Below are 21,684 nucleotides of genomic sequence, written 5' to 3' on the forward strand. Positions count from 1 at the left end.
TTGCAATGCCAGGATTGTGGGTTCGATTCCCATGGGGGACCAGTACGGGGGGGAAAAATATGAAAATGTAGGCCACCATAAACAAAATGGCCACCATAAAGGCCCAATTGGTCATATATGGCATCCCCTCTAACCATGAGCCCTCTTTCTATTCATGATTACTTCAACAATGAGTAACACAGGGAAAGAGAAGCCAATACTCTTTTTAAGTGAATGATGAACTACCACCCCAGTATGTGTCAGAGATGATCAGACTATTTTAGACATGGCTTCGGTGTTGTGCATCGATGTCTTGAGAGTAGGGTATAAATATGCGGCACACCCTGGCTTGCTATTAGGTTCAACACTGTAACTTTACTCTTACGAACGCTGCCCTGTCCACGGTTGGTGTTAAACATTTACAGAGTCATTGTTCATTCAGTGGTGTTACATTATTCAAGGCGAAAATGACATGGGGCACGGAGTCCTGTATCCTCTTCTCTTCTGTCGTTTGAATTTTGTCTGAAAATGAACATTCAGGTTTAATTAGTCGTATGTACAAGATACATACGTTATACACTGTCCAGCAAAATGCTTACTTGCAGGTTCCTTCTCGACGATACAACAACAATAAGAAATAATAAAAGAATACGAACATGAAGTAAACAGCTCAGTAGAATAGAATAAAATGTTTAGCATAAGTATAGTACAGGAAGGTAAAATTTAGTATAGATATGGACCAACTTTTCCTGGATAACCTGACGTCTTTAGCTTTTTCCCCCCTTTCTTGTTCTTTCTGAAATGTATGGTTGAACACCTGGGCTGAATCTCATGAATGTTTCAGTGCAAGGTAGTATGGCTTCTCGCCTCCCTTCTTCACAGATCTGTTTCTCCGTAAGTTCAGAGGGAGGTGGAAGCAAATTAGAGACTGGAGTGGAGGATGAGGGAGGAGGGGATCAGAGAGAAAAGGGAAGAGTGGAGGATGAAGGGATAAGAGGGTGGAAGGGAAAGGTTGCCTCGTGACTTTTGAAAAACTCAGATAATTGCCAATACTAGCGTAGAACAACGCTATATCTTACCGTTACCGGAAAAAACATATTTTGCACGGAAATAAAATGTTGTTCCATTATTTATGATGATGTATGACAAATGAGGACCCTAGAATGTGACATTGGCAAACTACAGATCCCATGTATACATCAGAAGAGGAGATTTCACAGTTGTTAAATGTTGTTTTAGGAATTTCTATCTTTTTCTCAAGGGATTGAATTTCTTGACTGCTATCTACAGATATAGGCCTAGCTCAGGCATTGGCATGTGAAATCCTTGACTGCTATCTACAGATATAGGCCTAGCTCAGGCATCGGCATGTGACACCCTTGACTGCTATCTACAGATATAGGCCTAGCTCAGGCATCGGCATGTGAAACCCTTGACTGCTATCTACAGATATAGGCCTAGCTCAGGCATCGGCATGTGAAACCCTTGACTGCTCTCTACAGATATAGGCCTAGCTCAGGCATCGGCATGTGACACCCTTGACTACTACAGATATAGGCCTAGCTCAGGCATCGGCATGTGAAACCCTTGACTATTAACTACAGATATAGGCCTAGCTCAGGCATCAGCATGTGAAACCCTTGACTGCTAACTACAGATATAGGCCTAGCTCAGGCATCGGCATGTGAAACCCTTGACTGCTATCTACAGATATAGGCCTAGCTCAGGCATCGGCATGTGAAACCCTTGACTGCTATCTACAGATATAGGCCTAGCTCAGGCATCGGCATGTGAAACCCTTGACTGCTATCTACAGATATAGGCCTAGCTCAGGCATCGGCATGTGAAACCCTTGACTGCTATCTACAGATATAGGCCTAGCTCAGGCATCGGCATGTGAAACCCTTGACTGCTATCTACAGATATAGGCCTAGCTCAGGCATCGGCATGTGAAACCCTTGACTGCTATCTACAGATATAGGCCTAGCTCAGGCATCGGCATGTGAAACCCTTGACTGCTATCTACAGATATAGGCCTAGCTCAGGCATCGGCATGTGAAACCCTTGACTGCTATCTACAGATATAGGCCTAGCTCAGGCATTGGCATGTGAAACCCTTGACTGCTATCTACAGATATAGGCCTAGCTCAGGCATCGGCATGTGAAACCCTTGACTGCTATCTACAGATATAGGCCTAGCTCAGGCATCGGCATGTGAAACCCTTGACTGCTATCTACAGATATAGGCCTAGCTCAGGCATCGGCATGTGAAACCCTTGACTGCTATCTACAGATATAGGCCTAGCTCAGGCATCGGCATGTGAAACCCTTGACTGCTATCTACAGATATAGGCCTAGCTCAGGCATCGGCATGTGAAACCCTTGACTGCTATCTACAGATATAGGCCTAGCTCAGGCATCGGCATGTGAAACCCTTGACTGCTATCTACAGATATAGGCCTAGCTCAGGCATCGGCATGTGAAACCCTTCCGGATGGAAACTCTTAAGAGCTTGAGTGCCTCCGCTTCATTTCCCACATAACAACACATCCCTGATACGTGCCATGTCCCACGACAGTGGTTTGAGGTTTTGCTCACATGAAAGCCTTTCAGTGTTTTCCACAAGTACCCGGAGTAGCCAGCCTTAATAGAAAATGTAGCCAGCTAGGCCTCCCTGGGCTTGTCCTCTTGGGTTGGGAAACCTTTACTGAACGACCTACATTTTGGTTGTTTCTTGTACATTCTAATGCCTTGATTCCATCAGAAATACACAGCTAAATGAATATACCTTCCACATTGGAAAAAGTAGTTGTGGTATTATGTAGAAGGACATGACTTTACAATTAATCTGTATGAAAATGGATGAATTCAGTGTATTGTTAGTGGTTTTGCATATTGTCTAGGCTTATATGATCAGGATTATTTTCTAGGTAAAATAATATTAAACCTTTTTTAACATGTAATCTGTCTTCTCTTGAGATTTAGGTCTTATTTACATGTTTACTGCAAGATATGAATTGCCACAATGGTGTTTGTTCTTGCCACAATGAAATGTGGCTGCTATATGAAACATGCAAAAGAAAATAAATTAATGTGCCGGGAAACAAAAATATGACTAAGTGGATTTTGACTTATCATTACCACTTAGGTGACATTACGTGGGACGTGCAAATTCAGGGCTCTACGATGACATATTTTAGAAGAAGCACAAAGAAATGTAGGCGCACAATGAAAGTATTTGAGGAAGAGTGTTTTTGCGATAAGATATTACTAAAAGTTAATGAATTAAAGGTTTTTTGGGTGTGTTCAATGCTCAATAAAATACAATGTATTCTAAAACATTTGAGTCACTTGGGTGAGACATTTTTAAGGGGCGGGCCTTTACCGTGGTAGAGGTAGGCTTCCCATGTCTGTCTGAGAAATGAGATTCTCTGACATCCCTTTGCTAGTAGCAGTTGAGAACTCAAATTAACAACAACCTAGTGTGTGTGAACAGAACGATGTAAATAGTCCAGGAAACAAGAGGACAAAGTCACACTTTCGTAGACTTTTGGGTAAATTAGACCAACTTCTATGCTTCTAAAAAGGAATCTTTCAGCACTTCACTCACATTGCACACACCACTCCAGGCACTGTTGCTGCGCGTGAGGTGGGATATATTTATTTAATTATTATTATTATTTTTAATTTTTTTCACCTTTATTTAACCAGGTAAGCTAGTTGAGAACAAGTTCTCATTTACAACTGCGACCTGGCCAAGATAAAGCAAAGCAGTGTGACACAAACAACAACACAGAGTTACACGTGGAATAAACAAGCGTACAGTCAATAACAAAATAGTGGAAAAAAGAAAGTCTATATACAGTGTGTGCAAATGGCATGAGGAGGTAAGGCAATAAATAGCCCATAGTAGCGAAGTTTTACAATTTAGCAAATTAACACTGGAGTGATGGATGAGATGGTGATGTGCAAGTAGAAATGCTGGTGTGCAAAAGAGCAGAAAATAAAATAAAATAAATATGGGGATGAGGTTGGTAGATTTGGTGGGCTATTTACAGATGGGCTATGTACAGCTGTAGCGATTGGTTAGCTGCTCAGATAGCTGATGTTTAAAGTTAGTGAGGGAAATATAAGTCTCCAGCTTTAGCGATTTTTGAAATTCATTCCAGTCATTGGCAGCAGAGAACTGGAAGGAAAGGTGGCCAAAGGGGGTGTTGGCTTTAGGGATGACCAGTGAGATATACATGCTGGAGCGCGTGCTACGGGTGGGTGTTGTTATCATGACCAGTGAGCTGAGATAAGGCGGAGCTTTACCTTGCATAGACTTATAGATGACCTGGAGCCAATGGGTCTGGCGACTAATATGTAGCGAGGGCCAGCCGACTAGAGCATACAGGTCGCAGTGGTTGGTGGTATAAGGGGCTTTGGTGACAAAACGGATGGCACTGTGATAGACTGCATCCAGTTTGCTGAGTAGAGTATTGGAAGCTATTTTGTAAATGACTTTGCCGAAGTCGAGGATCGGTAGGATAGTCAGTTTTACGAGGGTATGTTTGGCGGCGTGAGTGAAGGAGGCTTTGTTGCGAAATAGGAAGCCGATTCTAGATTTAATTTTGGATTGGAGATGTTTAATATGAGTCTGGAAGGAGAGTTTACAGTCTAGCCAGACACCTAGGTATTTGTAGTTGTCCACACATTCTACGTCAGAACCATCCAGAGTAGTGATGCTAGTCGGGCGGGCGGGTGCTGGCAGTGAACGGTTGAAAAGGATGCATTTGGTTTTACTAGCGTTTAAGAGCAGTTGGAGGCCACGGAAGGAGTGTTGTATGGCATTGAAGCTCGTTTGGAGGTTAGCTAACACAGTATCCAAAGAAGGGCCAGATGTATACAGAATGGTGTCGTCTGCGTAGAGGTGGATCAGGGAATCACCCGCCGCAGAGCGACATCGTTGATATATACAGAGAAAAGAGTCAGCCCGAGAATTGAACCCTGTGGTACCCCCATAGAGACTGCCAGAGGTCCGGACAACAGCCCCTCGATTTGACACACTGAACTCTGTCTGAGAAGTAGCTGGTGAACCAGGCGAGGCAGTCATTTGAGAAACCAAGGCTGTTGAGTCTGCAGATAAGAATGTGGTGGTTGACACAGAGTCGAAAGCCTTGGCCAGGTCGATGAAGACGGCTGCACAGTACTGTCTTTTATCGATGGCGGTTATGATATAGTTTAGTACCTTGAGCGTGGCTGAGGTGCACCCGTGACCAGCTCGAAAACCGGATATGGGACTATACATAGTTCTTTGCATAGAAATAAGAAATCATTCTTATTTCTACAGTTCTTTGTGTGATTTAACTACAACCTATGAAACAAAATGGCAGAATTGTGTGTGGTCATTCTTACATTTTTCAGGTCAAACACATCTATTTTTAGGCGCATATTCAAGTAAAATGGTTGCACTGTAGAGCCCTGAAATTTACTCACACTGTTGGTTTGACTGCAACCAACCACAGCGCACACAAATCATGCTGCCCACAGGTACCGGGAGGCAGGACAGACAGCAGACTGTCAAACCAGCAGTGATTCCCTGTCATCACTCGCTTTGTGACTGACAGGCACCTGTTCTATCAATAGATCCCTAGAAGAGGACTTGTCTGAATTTTTTTGACTAGCGAATTGAAAATTAGCCTACTTAAAGCTGCAATATGTACATAGAAATATGAGTTATAGATCTGTCATTCTTATTGAAAGAAAGTCTAAGAAGCGGTAGATCTGTTCTTCTATGTCCGCCTTTTCTATGCTTCCCGGTCATACTATCGGTTTTGTATACTAGCTTCAAACTGTTGAAAATACAATATTTTTAGTTATAGAAAATATATTTCACAGCGGTTTCAATGGTACACTGATTCGCTACACTATACTTTCTTATTTTGGCACTAACACAGAAATTAGGTGAACTATTAGAATTTTACCAACCGGGAAATGGCGGAGCGATATCTGCATAGTGCACCTTTTTAATTTAAGTGGATAAAGTAGGCGCTAGTGGAAAACACAGGAGATCTAGTTGATGCGTCCAGAACCACAGAAATAGAGGAAGACGTGTCGCATCAGCTTGCTGCATTCTATCAAATGCCTGGGCCAAATTAATGACTAGAATTATAGGACATTTGCATCATTATTTTGTGCATTGGAGGATAATAAAGTCAACAGTACATGCACATAAACCTTCTTCAGGCCTCATGCAATTAAAACCAATATTTATTTAGTTTATTCAGGTGTGCTCTAGCAGGGCTGGATCAAAAACCTGCAGACCAGGTAGGAGGGTTGGCCACCCCTCTGCTAAACCGTTGGTTTTGTGGTGTCTGTGGTAAATGGTTGAGCATCGCTAATTTGGATTGGTTGGTTATTGTTGGTGCTATTTTGTTTTCTATTGATTAACTGTCCACAGCTAGCCCTGACTGATAGACTTGCGTCTATCTCGTTGTCTTTTTCTGCAGAGGGAGACCCTGCTGAGACAACTGGAGACCAACCAGCTGGACATAGACGCTACTCTGGAGGAGCTCAATGTTCAGCAGGAGACTGAGGACCAGAACTATGGCATGTGCGTATTTGCTGACATTCAGGCAGGCTTGCACACACACACACACACGCACACACAGACAAACACAGATGCACATACAGTACACACACACCCACCAATAAACCATCTGTTTCTCGCGATCAGCTACTGCAAATGTATAAGAGCATATTAAAGGTTATTATGATCAATAAAATCACTGTATATTTCCTTGTAAATACTTTGTAAACAAAATGTTGATTTTAAATTATATGTTATTTTTCATTATCAAATCCGCTGTTTTGACCTCCCCAGTTTCCTGGAGATGATGGAAACCAGAAACAAAGCTGGCTTCAGCTCCCCTTCCAACGGCCAGAGCCCCTCCTCAGGCTCCCAGTCCCCCATCGTCCCCCAGAGCGGGCCCTCTACTCCTGGGGCCTGTCCCAGCCCCTGCACCCCCCAGCAACCCCCTCTCCCACCCCAGCCCATAACTATCTCCAACCCTATCCCCAGGTCAGTTCAGGGCCCCCCCTCCTACACCAACCCTAACCTTAACCCCTGTCCCCCTCTCCAGAACACTGCCCTCCCTAGGGGTCCAGGTTACCCACAGCAGCCCCCGGCCCCCCAGCCGCAGCCCCCAACCCCTCAGGGGACCCAACATGGGGGAACCACACCTGTCCCGACCCCCCAGTCACCCAGTGTCACCCAGGCCCCTCCTGCCCAGAAGAGAGGCTTCATGTCGCGCCTCTTTGGATCAGCCACCTCTGAGACTCCCACTGGTGAGTGTTGGAACCACACTGAACAATAATAGAAACGCAACATGCAACAATTTCAAAGATTTTACGGAGTTAAAGTTCATATAAGGAAATCAGCCAATTAAAATAAATGAATTGACCCTGATCTATGGATTTCACATGACTGGGAATACAGATATACATCTGTTGGTCACAGATACCTTAAAAAATAAGGTATGGATCAGAAAACCAGTCAGCATCTGGTGTGACCAGCATTTGCCTCATGTAGTGCGACATCTCCTTCACATAGAGCTGATCAGGCTGTTGATTGTGGCCTGTGGAATGTTGTCCCACTCCTCTTCAATGGCTGTGCGAAGTTGCTGGATATTGGCGGAAACTGGAAAACACTGTTGTACACGTCGATCCAGAGCATCCCAAATATGCTCAATGGGTGAAGTGTCTGGTGAGTATGCAGGCCATGGAAGAACTGGGACATTTTCAGCTTCCAGGAATTATGTACAGATCCTTGTGACATGGGGCTGTGCATTATCATGCTGAAACGTGAGCTGATGGCAGCGAATGAATAGCACGACAATGGGCCTCAGGACCTTTCAAATTGCCATTGATAAAATGCAATTGTCTTCGTTGTCTGTAGCTTATGCCTGCCCATACCATAACACCACCACCACCATGCTGTACTCTGTTCACAACGTTAACATCAGCAAACCGCTCGCCCACATGACACCATACACGCTATCTGCCCGGTACAGTTGAAACCGGGATTCATCTGTGAAGAGCACACTTCTCCAGCGTGCCAGTGGCCATCGAAGGTGAGCATTTGCACACTGAAGTCGGTTACGATGCCAAACTGTAGTCAAGTCAAGACCGTGGTGAAAACGACGAGCATGCAGATGAGCTTCCCTGAGACGGTTTCTGCCAGTTTGTGCAGAAATTCTTCGGTTGTGCAAACCCACAGTTTCATCAACTGTCCGGGTGGTTGGTCTCAGATGATCCTGCAGGTTGTGACGCCGGTTGGACATACTGCCAAATTCTCTAAAATGACGTTGGAGTCGGCTTATGGTAGAGAAATTAACATTAAATTCTCTGGCAACAGCTCTGGTAGACATTCCTGTAGTCATTATGCTAATCATCCCTCAAAACTTGAGACATCTGTGGTATTGTGTTGTGTGACAAAACTGCACATTTTAGAGTGGCCTTTTATTGTCCCCAGCAAGCTTCTTGATATGCCACACCTGTCAGGTGGATTGATTATCTTGGCAAAGGAGAAATGCGTACTAACAGGGATGTAAACTAATTTCTGCACCAAATTGTTGTGCCTATACAACATTTCTGGGATCTTTTATTTCAGCTCATAAAACATGGGACCAACACTTTACTTGTTGCGTTTATATATTTTTTGTTCAGTATACATTCCATTATGTAGGTCAGATTAGGGTGGAGGGATGTTTCACTTCAAATGCATGGAGCTTTATTTGAACTGTTTGTGGAGGTACTGTATATTAAAAAACAAGGCCATGCGATTTGATCTGCAATGCTTATCTAATGGCTTCAAATTCAGTCAATTATTAATTAAGACAACCGGAAAACAAGGTACATGTAGAAATGTGTGAGCGTCTCTCATGTGCATTGAGAGGCCAGAGTCAGTCTGTGGCATGTAATAGTGCTACAGTTTGGTTTGGCTGTAAAGGTTGGCTGGGGCTGAGAGAGAGCTAAGGTTTATATCATAGGCTGAATACGGAGAAGGGGAGGACTTTTGGCCTACGTTTCCATCACTATCTAGGTTTCCATCACTATGTAGGTTTCCATCACTATCTAGGTTTCCATCACTATCTAGGTTTCCATCACTATCTAGGTTTCCATCACTATCTAGGTTTCCATCACCAACTAGGTTTCCATCACTAGCTAGGTTTCCATCACTAGCTAGGTTTCCATCACCAACTAGGTTTCCATCACCAGCTAGGTTTCCATCACTAGCTAGGTTTCCATCACTAGCTAGGTTTCCATCACTATCTAGGTTTCCATCACTAGCTAGGTTTCCATCACTAGCTAGGTTTCCATCACTAGCTAGGTTTCCATCACTAGCTAGGTTTCCATCACTAGCTAGGTTTCCATCACTATCTAGGTTTCCATCACCAACTAGGTTTCCATCACTATCTAGGTTTCCATCACTATCAGGTTTCCATCACTATCTAGGTTTCCATCACCAACTAGATTTCCATCACCAACTAGGTTTCCATCACCAACTAGGTTTCCATCACCAACTAGGTTTCCATCACCAACTAGGTTTCCATCACCAACTAGGTTTCCATCACTATCTAGGTTTCCATCACTATCTAGGTTTCCATCACCAACTAGGTTTCCATCACTATCTAGGTTTCCATCACTAGCTAGGTTTCCATCACTATCTAGGTTTCCATCACCATCTAGGTTTCCATCACCAACTAGGTTTCCATCACTAGCTAGGTTTCCATCACTAGCTAGGTTTCCATCACCAACTAGGTTTCCATCACTATCTAGGTTTCCATCACTAGCTAGGTTTCCATCACTAGCTAGGTTTCCATCACTATCTAGGTTTCCATCACTAGCTAGGTTTCCATCACTATCTAGGTTTCCATCACCAACTAGGTTTCCATAACTATCTAGGTTTCCATCACTATCAGGTTTCCATCACTATCTAGGTTTCCATCACCAACTAGGTTTCCATCACCAACTAGGTTTCCATCACCAACTAGGTTTCCATCACTAGCTAGGTTTCCATCACTAGCTAGGTTTCCATCACCAACTAGGTTTCCATCACTATCTAGGTTTCCATCACTAGCTAGGTTTCCATCACTAGCTAGGTTTCCATCACCAACTAGGTTTCCATCACTAGCTAGGTTTCCATCACTAGCTAGGTTTCCATCACCAACTAGGTTTCCATCACTATCTAGGTTTCCATCACTATCAGGTTTCCATCACTATCTAGGTTTCCATCACCAACTAGATTTCCATCACCAACTAGGTTTCCATCACCAACTAGGTTTCCATCACCAACTAGGTTTCCATCACCAACTAGGTTTCCATCACCAACTAGGTTTCCATCACCAACTAGGTTTCCATCACTATCTAGGTTTCCATCACTATCTAGGTTTCCATCACCAACTAGGTTTCCATCACTATCTAGGTTTCCATCACTAGCTAGGTTTCCATCACTATCTAGGTTTCCATCACCATCTAGGTTTCCATCACCATCTAGGTTTCCATCACTAGCTAGGTTTCCATCACTATCTAGGTTTCCATCACTATCTAGGTTTCCATCACTAGCTAGGTATCCATCACTAAGCTAGGTTTCCATCACTATCTAGGTTTCCATCACTAGCTAGGTTTCCATCACTAGCTAGGTTTCCATCACTATCTAGGTTTCCATCACTAGCTAGGTTTCCATCACCAACTAGGTTTCCATCACCAACTAGGTTTCCATCACCAACTAGGTTTCCATCACTATCTAGGTTTCCATCACTAGCTAGGTTTCCATCACTATCTAGGTTTCCATCACTATCTAGGTTTCCATCACTATCTAGGTTTCCATCACTAGCTAGGTTTCCATCACTAGCTAGGTTTCCATCACTATCTAGGTTTCCATCACTAACTAGGTTTCCATCACTATCTAGGTTTCCATCACCAACTAGGTTTCCATCACTATCTAAGTTTCCATCACTATCTAGGTTTCCATCACTATCTAGGTTTCCATCACCAACTAGGTTTCCATCACTATATAGGTTTCCATCACTAGCTAGGTTTCCATCACCAACTAGGTTTCCATCACTAGCTAGGTTTCCATCACTATCTAGGTTTCCATCACCAACTAGGTTTCCATCACCAACTAGGTTTCCATCACCAACTAGGTTTCCATCACCAACTAGGTTTCCATCACTATCTAGGTTTCCATCACTATCTAGGTTTCCATCACCAACTAGGTTTCCATCACTATCTAGGTTTCCATCACTATCTAGGTTTCCATCACTAGCTAGGTTTCCATCACCAACTATGTTTCCATCACTATCTAGGTTTCCATCACTATCTAGGTTTCCATCACTATCTAGGTTTCCATCACTATCTAGGTTTCCATCACTATCTAGGTTTCCATCACTAGCTAGGTTTCCATCACTATCTAGGTTTCCATCACTATCTAGGTTTCCATCACCAACTAGGTTTCCATCACTATCTAGGTATCCATCACTATCTAGGTTTCCATCACTAGCTAGGTTTCCATCACTATCTAGGTTTCCATCACTATCTAGGTTTCCATCACTATCTAGGTTTCCATCACTAGCTAGGTTTCCATCACCAACTAGGTTTCCATCACTATCTAGGTTTCCATCACCAACTAGGTTTCCATCACTATCTAGGTTTCCATCACTAGCTAGGTTTCCATCACCAACTATGTTTCCATCACTATCTAGGTTTCCATCACTATCTAGGTTTCCATCACTAGCTAGGTTTCCATCACTATCTAGGTTTCCATCACTATCTAGGTGTCCATCACTATCTAGGTTTCCATCACCAACTAGGTTTCCATCACTATCTAGGTTTCCATCACTATCTAGGTTTCCATCACCAACTAGGTTTCCATCACTATATAGGTTTCCATCACTATCTAAGTTTCCATCACTAGCTAGGTTTCCATCACCAACTAGGTTTCCATCACCAGCTAGGTTTCCATCACTATCTAGGTTTCCATCACTATCTAGGTTTCCATCACCAACTAGGTTTCCATCACTAGCTAGGTTTCCATCACCAACTAGGTTTCCATCACCAACTAGGTTTCCATCACTATCTAGGTTTCCATCACTATCTAGGTTTCCATCACCAACTAGGTTTCCATCACTATCTAGGTTTCCATCACTATCTAGGTTTCCATCACTAGCTAGGTTTCCATCACCAACTATGTTTCCATCACTATCTAGGTTTCCATCACTAGCTAGGTTTCCATCACTATCTAGGTTTCCATCACTATCTAGGTTTCCATCACTATCTAGGTTTCCATCACCAACTAGGTTTCCATCACCAACTAGGTTTCCATCACTATCTAGGTTTCCATCACTATCTAGGTTTCCATCACTATCTAGGTTTCCATCACTATCTAGGTTTCCATCACTAGCTAGGTTTCCATCACTATCTAGGTTTCCATCACCAACTAGGTTTCCATCACTATCTAGGTTTCCATCACTAGCTAGGTTTCCATCACTAGCTAGGTTTCCATCACTATCTAGGTTTCCATCACTAACTAGGTTTCCATCACCAACTAGGTTTCCATCACTATCTAGGTTTCCATCACTATCTAGGTTTCCATCACTATCTAGGTTTCCATCACCAACTAGGTTTCCATCACCAACTAGGTTTCCATCACTATCTAGGTTTCCATCACCAACTAGGTTTCCATCACTATCTAGGTTTCCATCACTAGCTAGGTTTCCATCACTATCTAGGTTTCCATCACTATCTAGGTTTCCATCACTATCTAGGTTTCCATCACTATCTAGGTTTCCATCACCAACTAGGTTTCCATCACTATCTAGGTTTCCATCACCAACTAGGTTTCCATCACCATCTAGGTTTCCATCATCAAGCTAGGTTTCCATCACCAACTAGGTTTCCATCACCAACTAGGTTTCCATCACTATCTAGGTTTCCATCACTATCTAGGTTTCCATCACTAGCTAGGTTTCCATCACTATCTAGGTTTCCATCACTATCTAGGTTTCCATCACTATCTAGGTTTCCATCACCAACTAGGTTTCCATCACCATCTAGGTTTCCATCATCAAGCTAGGTTTCCATCACTATCTAGGTTTCCATCACTATCTAGGTTTCCATCATCAAGCTAGGTTTCCATCACCAACTAGGTTTCCATCACTATCTAGGTTTCCATCACTATCTAGGTATCCATCACTATCTAGGTTTCCATCACTAGCTAGGTTTCCATCACTAGCTAGGTTTCCATCACTAGCTAGGTTTCCTTCCAATTGGTTACAGATTTTAATGTGAATATTCTAAAATCCACTTAAAACAATTTGAGCATTTTTCTACCAGAGATATTTCTTATTGCGGATAAACGGCTGTGCGTGATGACGTAGTGCACATAAAAATAACTTTTAAATTCCCATGTAACGAATATTTTTTTTAAATTAAGTTAAATGGGTTTCCATTGCATTTTCAACTCTAATGATGGTTTTGTCACAAATGTGTTGCGTTATATAGCTAATGTGCCCTAACCTGGTATTGCCATGTGCGCTTTAGCCAACATCTCACAGATACAGTGCGGGTATATGCTGGCTTCACGTGCTCATGGGAAATAGGAAACTGGGACCTAGGAAGTGGTAATTCTGGCATGATTTGTGTTCAAGTGATTTTGAGGTCGGAACAATTCTTCAACCAGTACGATTTTAGCTAGCTTGATAAGCTTGCAAACATTGCTAGTAATAAAGTTAGTTAGCTTGCTTAACATTGACAATATGGTTAGAATAGCTACATTATCCATATTGATAAGGTTGTAATTATAAAACATTTACTTGTTTAAAACTTTTAGTTGAAAAGGTCAGTGGTGAAACGTCACAACTCGGGCAACAACATTTTCTCTGAGTTTCCCACTTGTAATTCTGACTGGGAGGGTCATTCAAGTGAAATTTCCCACTGGGAACTAGGAGCTTCAGATAACTCCGGTAGCATGTGAATAGCAGTAGCCACATTCACATGGGAGAGGAATTGAGCATTTCTGGCACAGTTTATATTACTGACACAAGAACATCCCACCTTGTTTAGCGTCATTTGTTTTGTCGACATTTGAAAAGTTTCCCGGGAAAAATTTGCTCTTTCCATCAGGCCTGTCGCGGACTTCACTCGCATAAAAAGGTTGGATGGAAATCTGGTTAATGTCTATAAACTCAAAATAGCAACCAGTCTACTAATGAATAATGCCTACCAAAGGTAATAGGGAGCCATTTCAAAAGTGATCACTTCGGCATAATGTGATTGAATCAACAGTCATACACGTTAACTGACGTGAAATCCTTTGGGATAGAGGATGATCTTTTTGATTTCCATTTTGGTTTATTAATTGAAAATGACATGCTTGAAATAATGTGGCAGCAGCACGAGACAGGCAGCACGAGACAGGCAGCACGACACAGGCAGCACGAGACAGGCAGCACGAGACAGGCAGCTAGAGACAGGCAGCTAGAGACAGGCAGCTAGAGACAGGCAGCTAGAGACAGGCAGCTAGAGACAGGCAGCACGAGACAGGCAGCACGAGACAGGCAGCACGAGACAGGCAGCACGAGACAGGCAGCACGAGACAGGCAGCACGAGACAGGCAGCACGAGACAGGCAGCACGAGACTGGCAGCACGAGACTGGCAGCACGAGACTGGCAGCACGAGACTGGCAGCACGAGACTGGCAGCATGAGACAGGCAGCTAGAGACAGGCAGAAAGATGGTTTTCCATTGAATTCTCATTCACATCACAAACTAGCACTATGCCAATCAAGCGCAGAAAACAAGTACTGTTTGAAGCCAGGTCTGGATCCGTACCACCCATTATCATCACCACCATGTTGGGGCGGCAGGTAGCCTAGTGGTTAGAACATTGAACTAGTAACCGAAAGGTTGCAAGATCGAATCCCCGAGCTGACAAGGTAAAAAAATATGTCGTTCTGCCCCTGAACAAGGCAGTTAACCCACTGTTCCTAGGTCGTCATTGAAAATAAGAATTTGTTCTTAACTGACTTGCCTAGTTAAATAAAGGTAAAATAAATCAAATGTTCATCCTTCCTCTCCCACTCTTCTCTCCTCAGATGGCGCAGACGAGAAGGTGCGGAATGTGGATGACTTTGTTCCCGATGTGGACCGTATCTTGCTGGAGGAGGGGGCTGCTGCCAAGGAGAAAGCCAAGGAGAAAGCTCGAAGAGCAGGCAACATGGACAGTGACAGGTAGATCCTCACTCCCTAATCATCTCCATGATCTTCTATGACCCATGTCCAAGGCTTGTGGCTTTGGATAGGTATACAAGTAAGTGTGGATATAGTGACTTTTTCAATATTTGGACTATTTTGATAGGCTGGCCAACCCTCCACCTGGAGAGCAACTGGAACAAGATCAAACTCTCCCTGTGTACTAGAACACGTTTCTAATGATCATTGTTTAGTGAAGAAGATCTACCACTGCTGTGCAGTTCAGGCACCCACAGTCAATATGTTCTTCAATATAGTGGAGGTGAATGTATCTTAAAGGGGCATTTCAAACATGCTCATCATCTCCAGCACCAACCCAACATCAACATATGTGAAAATGGAGCGTTTCTAGGTTTTGTAGTAAAAAAGATAGAGGAAGATAATGGTTGCGTCATGTGATTTTTAACCAATTATGAGTAAGCTTTGCCTATTAAGACATGTTCCTGTAATGTGCTTGGTGGGAGGAGGATGAGGGGAGGAGAGGTGGCGGAGGAAAGGGGTGAGGGGTGAGGTTTTTGTTCCGTCAGGTCTCCTCTGCTCAGAATCTAGGTCATTCATCACTCATTTGCTAGAGAGAGAGAAAGAGGGAGGGGTGAGAGAGAAGGCACTTTATTTTATTGGATAAGACTTAAAGGGGCAATCTGCAGTTGCTACGTCCATTTTTAGACATATAAATTGTTATATGTATCCATTCATTCTTGAAGAATATTACCTTATAAATGCCTCATCACTTCCCATCAGAACCCAAAATGTACGCTTGTTTTCCTCCAGTGTTTGTCAACAAAGTAAATGTAAACAAAACTATATAGCTTCAATACAGGGTTAAAACTATCATTTTGATGGTCATTTTGATGGTCAGTTCTTGCATGCACAGCTCTTTCTATGAATTTGACTGTGGTTACATTTCTCTAGCCCCGTCCCTTAGCTTTTGTCGGGAAAAGTTCTTTGTTAATTTACATCTAAACTGCAGATATCCTCTTAATACAGTCTTACGTTATAGAAATGTGAAGAGAGTAATGATTTTTTAAAAATCGTTCAGATTCCTGTGTTGTATAATGAAGGTAATCAACTTGAGCTTGAATTTGAAGGAGAGAATTGTCCTACAAGGGCCGTTTTGCTATTTTGGAAAATGAGAAATGAGGCTTGAAGTGCTTAGATGTTAGAAGATGAACTTAAAATGATGAAGTTAAAAGGAGAAGTGGAGAGTGAATGAGACACACACACACACACACACACACACACACACACACACACACACACACACACACACACACACACACACACACACACACACACACACACACACACACACACACAATAGCTTAGTGCTAATAAATACCAACTCTCTTTCACTGAATCAGTCTTCAGGGCTGCCATTTTGAACTGTCATTCTGGTTAAGATTTTAATGGAGCGTAGCATCAGATAATTAAGTAAGTGTGTAGATAATGGTAAAATAAGTTATTGTTAATGTAATGACTTTTCGATAACATCCCAGTAGGCTATAACTGGATGATGTAATAATATATGAACAGATAATGCAATAATGTTATGATTTAGTCACTGTTCATTTAAATAACGGTAAGTAAAACAAAAGTAGTGGGGAACCTGTAGTTGAACCTTTTGTCCTAGCGCAGCTGAGATTCTGACATTAGCAACGTTACAGATGTTAACCATGTTATAAGCCTACATGTTATCCAGCTCATGTGCTACATTTCTTTTTTTATTTTTTTATATATATATTTTTTTTTATTTTATTTTTTTTTAAATTTTATCCCCTTTTCTCCCCAATTTTTTCGTGGTATCCAATCGCTAGTAATTACTATCTTGTCTCATCGCTACAACTCCCGTACGGGCTCGGGAGAGACGAAGGTCGAAAGTCATGCGTCCTCCGAAGCACAACCCAACCTAGCCGCACTGCTTCTTAACACAGCGCGCCTCCAACCCGGAAGCCAGCCGCACCAATGTGTCGGAGGAAACACCGTGCACCCGCCCCCCCGGTTAGCGCGCACTGCGCCCGGCCCGCCACAGGAGTCGCTGGAGCGCGATGAGACAAGGATATCCCTACCGGCCAAACCCTCCCTAACCCGGACGACGCTAAGCCAATTGTGCGTCGCCCCACGGACCTCCCGGTCGCGGCCGGCTGCGACAGAGCCTGGGCGCGAACCCAGACTCTGGTGGCGCAGCATAGCACTGCGATGCAGTGCTCTAGACCACTGCGCCACCCGGGAGGCCCCATGTGCTACATTTCTTAACACAATTCTAACAGAAGGCCACAAGGACAATTCTACAGGTGTCACAAACAACATTAATAACATTTTTTTAAATGGTTAGGACATCAGACTTAACAAGAGTAGCTTCAAAGTCCTGCATTTGTAAATACATTTAAAACGGTGTGACTTTTTTTGTTGTTGTGGTGCTTGAAAAATGGCCCATCATATTGCTCAAATGTGTTGGTTATTGTTACATCAGGACACCAGAACTTACCACTTCTCTCTCTGTCCATGTTTTACAGTGACGGTGAGGGCCGAGAGGGGAACCCCATGGTGTCAGGGTTCCAGGACGATTTTGCCCCAGATGAGCTGTGCCAGTCTGTGCCCAAATCTGTGCCCAAGGCAGCCGCTGTCCCCAGCATGGGCATCACCCTGACCAGCGATGAAGAGGATGAGGGGACGAAGGCACTTAACGTCGTCCAGGACGGTGGATCGGACAGAAGGAGGTATGGGAGGGAAGAGAACTTGAATTTCATAACCTCAGGTTTTTCTTAAGATGCTAGTATTATACAGTATGTAGATAGAGATTGATGTAGTCTCTGGGCAGTAGAGATTGATGTAGTCCCTGGGTCGGTAGAGATTGATGTAGTCCCTGGGGCGGTAGAGATTGATGTAGTCATTGGGCGGTAGAGATTGATGTAGTCATTGGGCGGTAGAGATTGATGTAGAGATTGATGTAGTCATTGGTCGATAGAGATTGATGTAGAGATTGATGTAGTCATTGGGCGGTAGAGATTGATGTAGTCATTGGTCGATAGAGATTGATGTAGAGATTGATGTAGTCATTGGGCGGTAGAGATTGATGTAGTCATTGGGCGGTAGAGATTGATGTAGTCATTGGGCGGTAGAGATTGATGTAGTCCCTGGGCCCTTTTTACATCAGCAGTTGTCACAAAATGCTTGTACAGAAACCCAGCCTAAAACCCCAAACAGCAAGCAATGCAGATGTAGAAGCACGGTGGCTAGGAAAAACTCTAGAAAGGCAGGAACCTATGAAGAAACCTAGAGAGGAACCAGGCTCTGAGGGGTGGCCAGTCCTCTTCTGGCTGTGCCGGGTGGAGATTATAAAGTTACATGGCCATTAAGGCCAGATTGTTCTTCAAGATATTCAAACGTTCATAGATGACCAGCAGAGTCAAATAAGAATCAGTGGTTATAGAGGGTGCAACAGGTCAGCACCTCAGGAGTAATTATCAGTTGGTTTTTCATTGCCGAGCATTCAGAGATTGAGACAGCAAGTACAGTAGAGCGAGGGGGAGATTGAGAGAGAGAGAGAAACAGCATGTCCGGGAAAAGGTAGCGTGTCTGTTGAAGAGGTCAGGGTTAACTTATGGATGTTATCATGCATCTTTTAATATTTAGATCTGTATTGTGCTTTCTGATCAGATCCTCCAACGCTTTGAAGACTCAAAACAAGACCGGAGAAGCCAAGAAACCAGCGGGCTTAAAGATGTCGTCCGAGCCCGTCTCATTCCTGAACACGACCCTAGCCCCGGTGCAGTCCATGTGGGCAGGCAAGAAGAAGGGAGGGGATGAATCCTCCCACTCAGACCAAGAAGCTCCAGGGGCCGATCAGATGCTCTCCTTCGTCATGGACGAACCAGACTATGAGGACGAGGAGTTTGAGAAGCCCAAGAAAAAGAAGGTGCCGTTACAGTAGACTGCTCTGTTACAGTAGACTGCTCTGTTACAGTAGACTGCTCTGTTACAGTAGACTGCTCTGTTACAGTAGACTGCTCTGTTACAATAGACTGCTCTGTTACAGTAGACTGCTCTGTTACAATAGACTGCTCTGTTACAGTAGACTGCTCTGTTACAATAGACTGCTCTGTTACAGTAGACTGCTCTGTTACAGTAGACTGCTCTGTTACAGTAGACTGCTCTGTTACAGTAGACTGCTCTGTTACAATAGACTGCTCTGTTACAGTAGACTGCTCTGTTACAGTAGACTGCTCTGTTACAGTAGACTGCTCTGTTACAGTAGACTGCTCTGTTACAGTAGACTGCTCTGTTACAGTGGACTGCTCTGTTACAGTGGACTGCTCTGTTACAGTGGACTGCTCTGTTACAGTGGACTGCTCTGTTACAGTAGACTGCTCTGTTACAGTAGACTGCTCTGTTACAGTAGACTGCTCTGTTACAGTAGACTGCTCTGTTACAGTAGACTGCTCTGTTACAGTAGACTGCTCTGTTACAATAGACTGCTCTGTTACAGTGGACTGCTCTGTTACAGTGGACTGCTCTGTTACAGTGGACTGCTCTGTTACAGTGGACTGCTCTGTTACAGTAGACTGCTCTGTTACAGTAGACTGCTCTGTTACAGTAGACTGCTCTGTTACAATAGACTGCTCTGTTACAGTAGACTGCTCTGTTACAGTAGACTGCTCTGTTACAGTAGACTGCTCTGTTACAATGGACTGCTCTGTTACAGTGGACTGCTCTGTTACAGTGGACTGCTCTGTTACAGTGGACTGCTCTGTTACAGTGGACTGCTCTGTTACAGTGGACTGCTCTGTTACAGTAGACTGCTCTGTTACAGTAGACTGCTCTGTTACAGTAGACTGCTCTGTTACAGTAGACTGCTCTGTTACAGTAGACTGCTCTGTTACAGTAGACTGCTCTGTTACAGTAGACTGCTCTGTTACAGTAGACTGCTCTGTTACAGTAGACTGCTCTGTTACAGTAGACTGCTCTGTTACAGTGGACTGCTCTGTTACAGTGGACTGCTCTGTTACAGTGGACTGCTCTGTTACAGTGGACTGCTCTGTTACAGTGGACTGCTCTGTTACAGTGGACTGCTCTGTTACAGTGGACTGCTCTGTTACAGTGGACTGCTCTGTTACAGTGGACTGCTCTGTTACAGTAGACTGCTCTGTTACAGTAGACTGCTCTGTTACAGTAGACTGCTCTGTTACAGTAGACTGCTCTGTTACAGTGGACTGCTCTGTTACAGTGGACTGCTCTGTTACAGTGGACTGCTCTGTTACAGTGGACTGCTCTGTTACAGTGGACTGCTCTGTTACAGTGGACTGCTCTGTTACAGTGGACTGCTCTGTTACAGTGGACTGCTCTGTTACAGTGGACTGCTCTGTTACAGTAGACTGCTCTGTTACAGTGGACTGCTCTGTTACAGTGGACTGCTCTGTTACAGTAGACTGCTCTGTTACAGTAGACTGCTCTGTTACAGTAGACTGCTCTGTTACAGTAGACTGCTCTGTTACAGTGGACTGCTCTGTTACAGTGGACTGCTCTGTTACAGTGGACTGCTCTGTTACAGTGGACTGCTCTGTTACAGTGGACTGCTCTGTTACAGTAGACTGCTCTGTTACAGTAGACTGCTCTGTTACAGTAGACTGCTCTGTTACAGTGGACTGCTCTGTTACAATGGACTGCTCTGTTACAATGGACTGCTCTGTTACAATGGACTGCTCTGTTACAGTAGACTGCTCTGTTACAGTAGACTGCTCTGTTACAGTAGACTGCTCTGTTACAGTAGACTGCTCTGTTACAGTAGACTGCTCTGTTACAATAGACTGCTCTGTTACAATAGACTGCTCTGTTACAGTGGACTGCTCTGTTACAGTGGACTGTTCTGTTACAGTGGACTGCTCTGTTACAGTGGACTGTTCTGTTACAGTAGACTGCTCTGTTACAGTAGACTGCTCTGTTACAGTAGACTGCTCTGTTACAGTAGACTGCTCTGTTACAGTGGACTGCTCTGTTACAGTGGACTGCTCTGTTACAGTAGACTGCTCTGTTACAGTGGACTGCTCTGTTACAGTAGACTGCTCTGTTACAGTAGACTGCTCAATCCTCTCATCCCCTTCTATTGGGTCAATGTGAAATGTAGAAGAAGGTGTCCATTACTTTCCAGGCACAGGGCCTTCTGTTCTCATTGACTGTTTTCTCATATATGTGATAGTGGTAGGTAGAGATGTGGTTTTTCTATAGTGGTCACGTTTACATGCACAGTAATAATTGGATATTAAACCGATTATAGTAGTAGGCAGATTATGCAATAGTCAGTAAACACCTTACTCTCGTTATTTTAATGGGCGTAAGATCGATTTAAACACCTGGTTTTCCAAGCAATCTTTTTCGAATTATTAGGACATGTAAACACCTTAATAAGCGTATCAA

General features: G+C 43.6%; 1 protein-coding gene across 2 annotated transcripts in view; it reads left to right on the plus strand.

Moving 5' to 3' along the window:
- LOC139544326 (rab-like protein 6) overlaps positions 1-21,684 on the plus strand; it is a 32,981-nt gene that overhangs the window by 9,946 nt on the left and 1,351 nt on the right. For both annotated transcript variants that reach the window (XM_071351307.1, XM_071351306.1), the window contains exons 9-13: positions 6,471-6,574; positions 6,845-7,308; positions 15,117-15,252; positions 17,787-17,990; positions 18,931-19,189. In XM_071351307.1, coding sequence (XP_071207408.1) covers positions 6,471-6,574; positions 6,845-7,308; positions 15,117-15,252; positions 17,787-17,990; positions 18,931-19,189 — 1,167 coding nt within the window. The remainder of the gene's footprint in view (positions 1-6,470; positions 6,575-6,844; positions 7,309-15,116; positions 15,253-17,786; positions 17,991-18,930; positions 19,190-21,684) is intronic.

Source organism: Salvelinus alpinus, chromosome 18, assembly GCF_045679555.1.
Source record: "Salvelinus alpinus chromosome 18, SLU_Salpinus.1, whole genome shotgun sequence".
Lineage (NCBI taxonomy): Eukaryota > Metazoa > Chordata > Actinopteri > Salmoniformes > Salmonidae > Salvelinus > Salvelinus alpinus.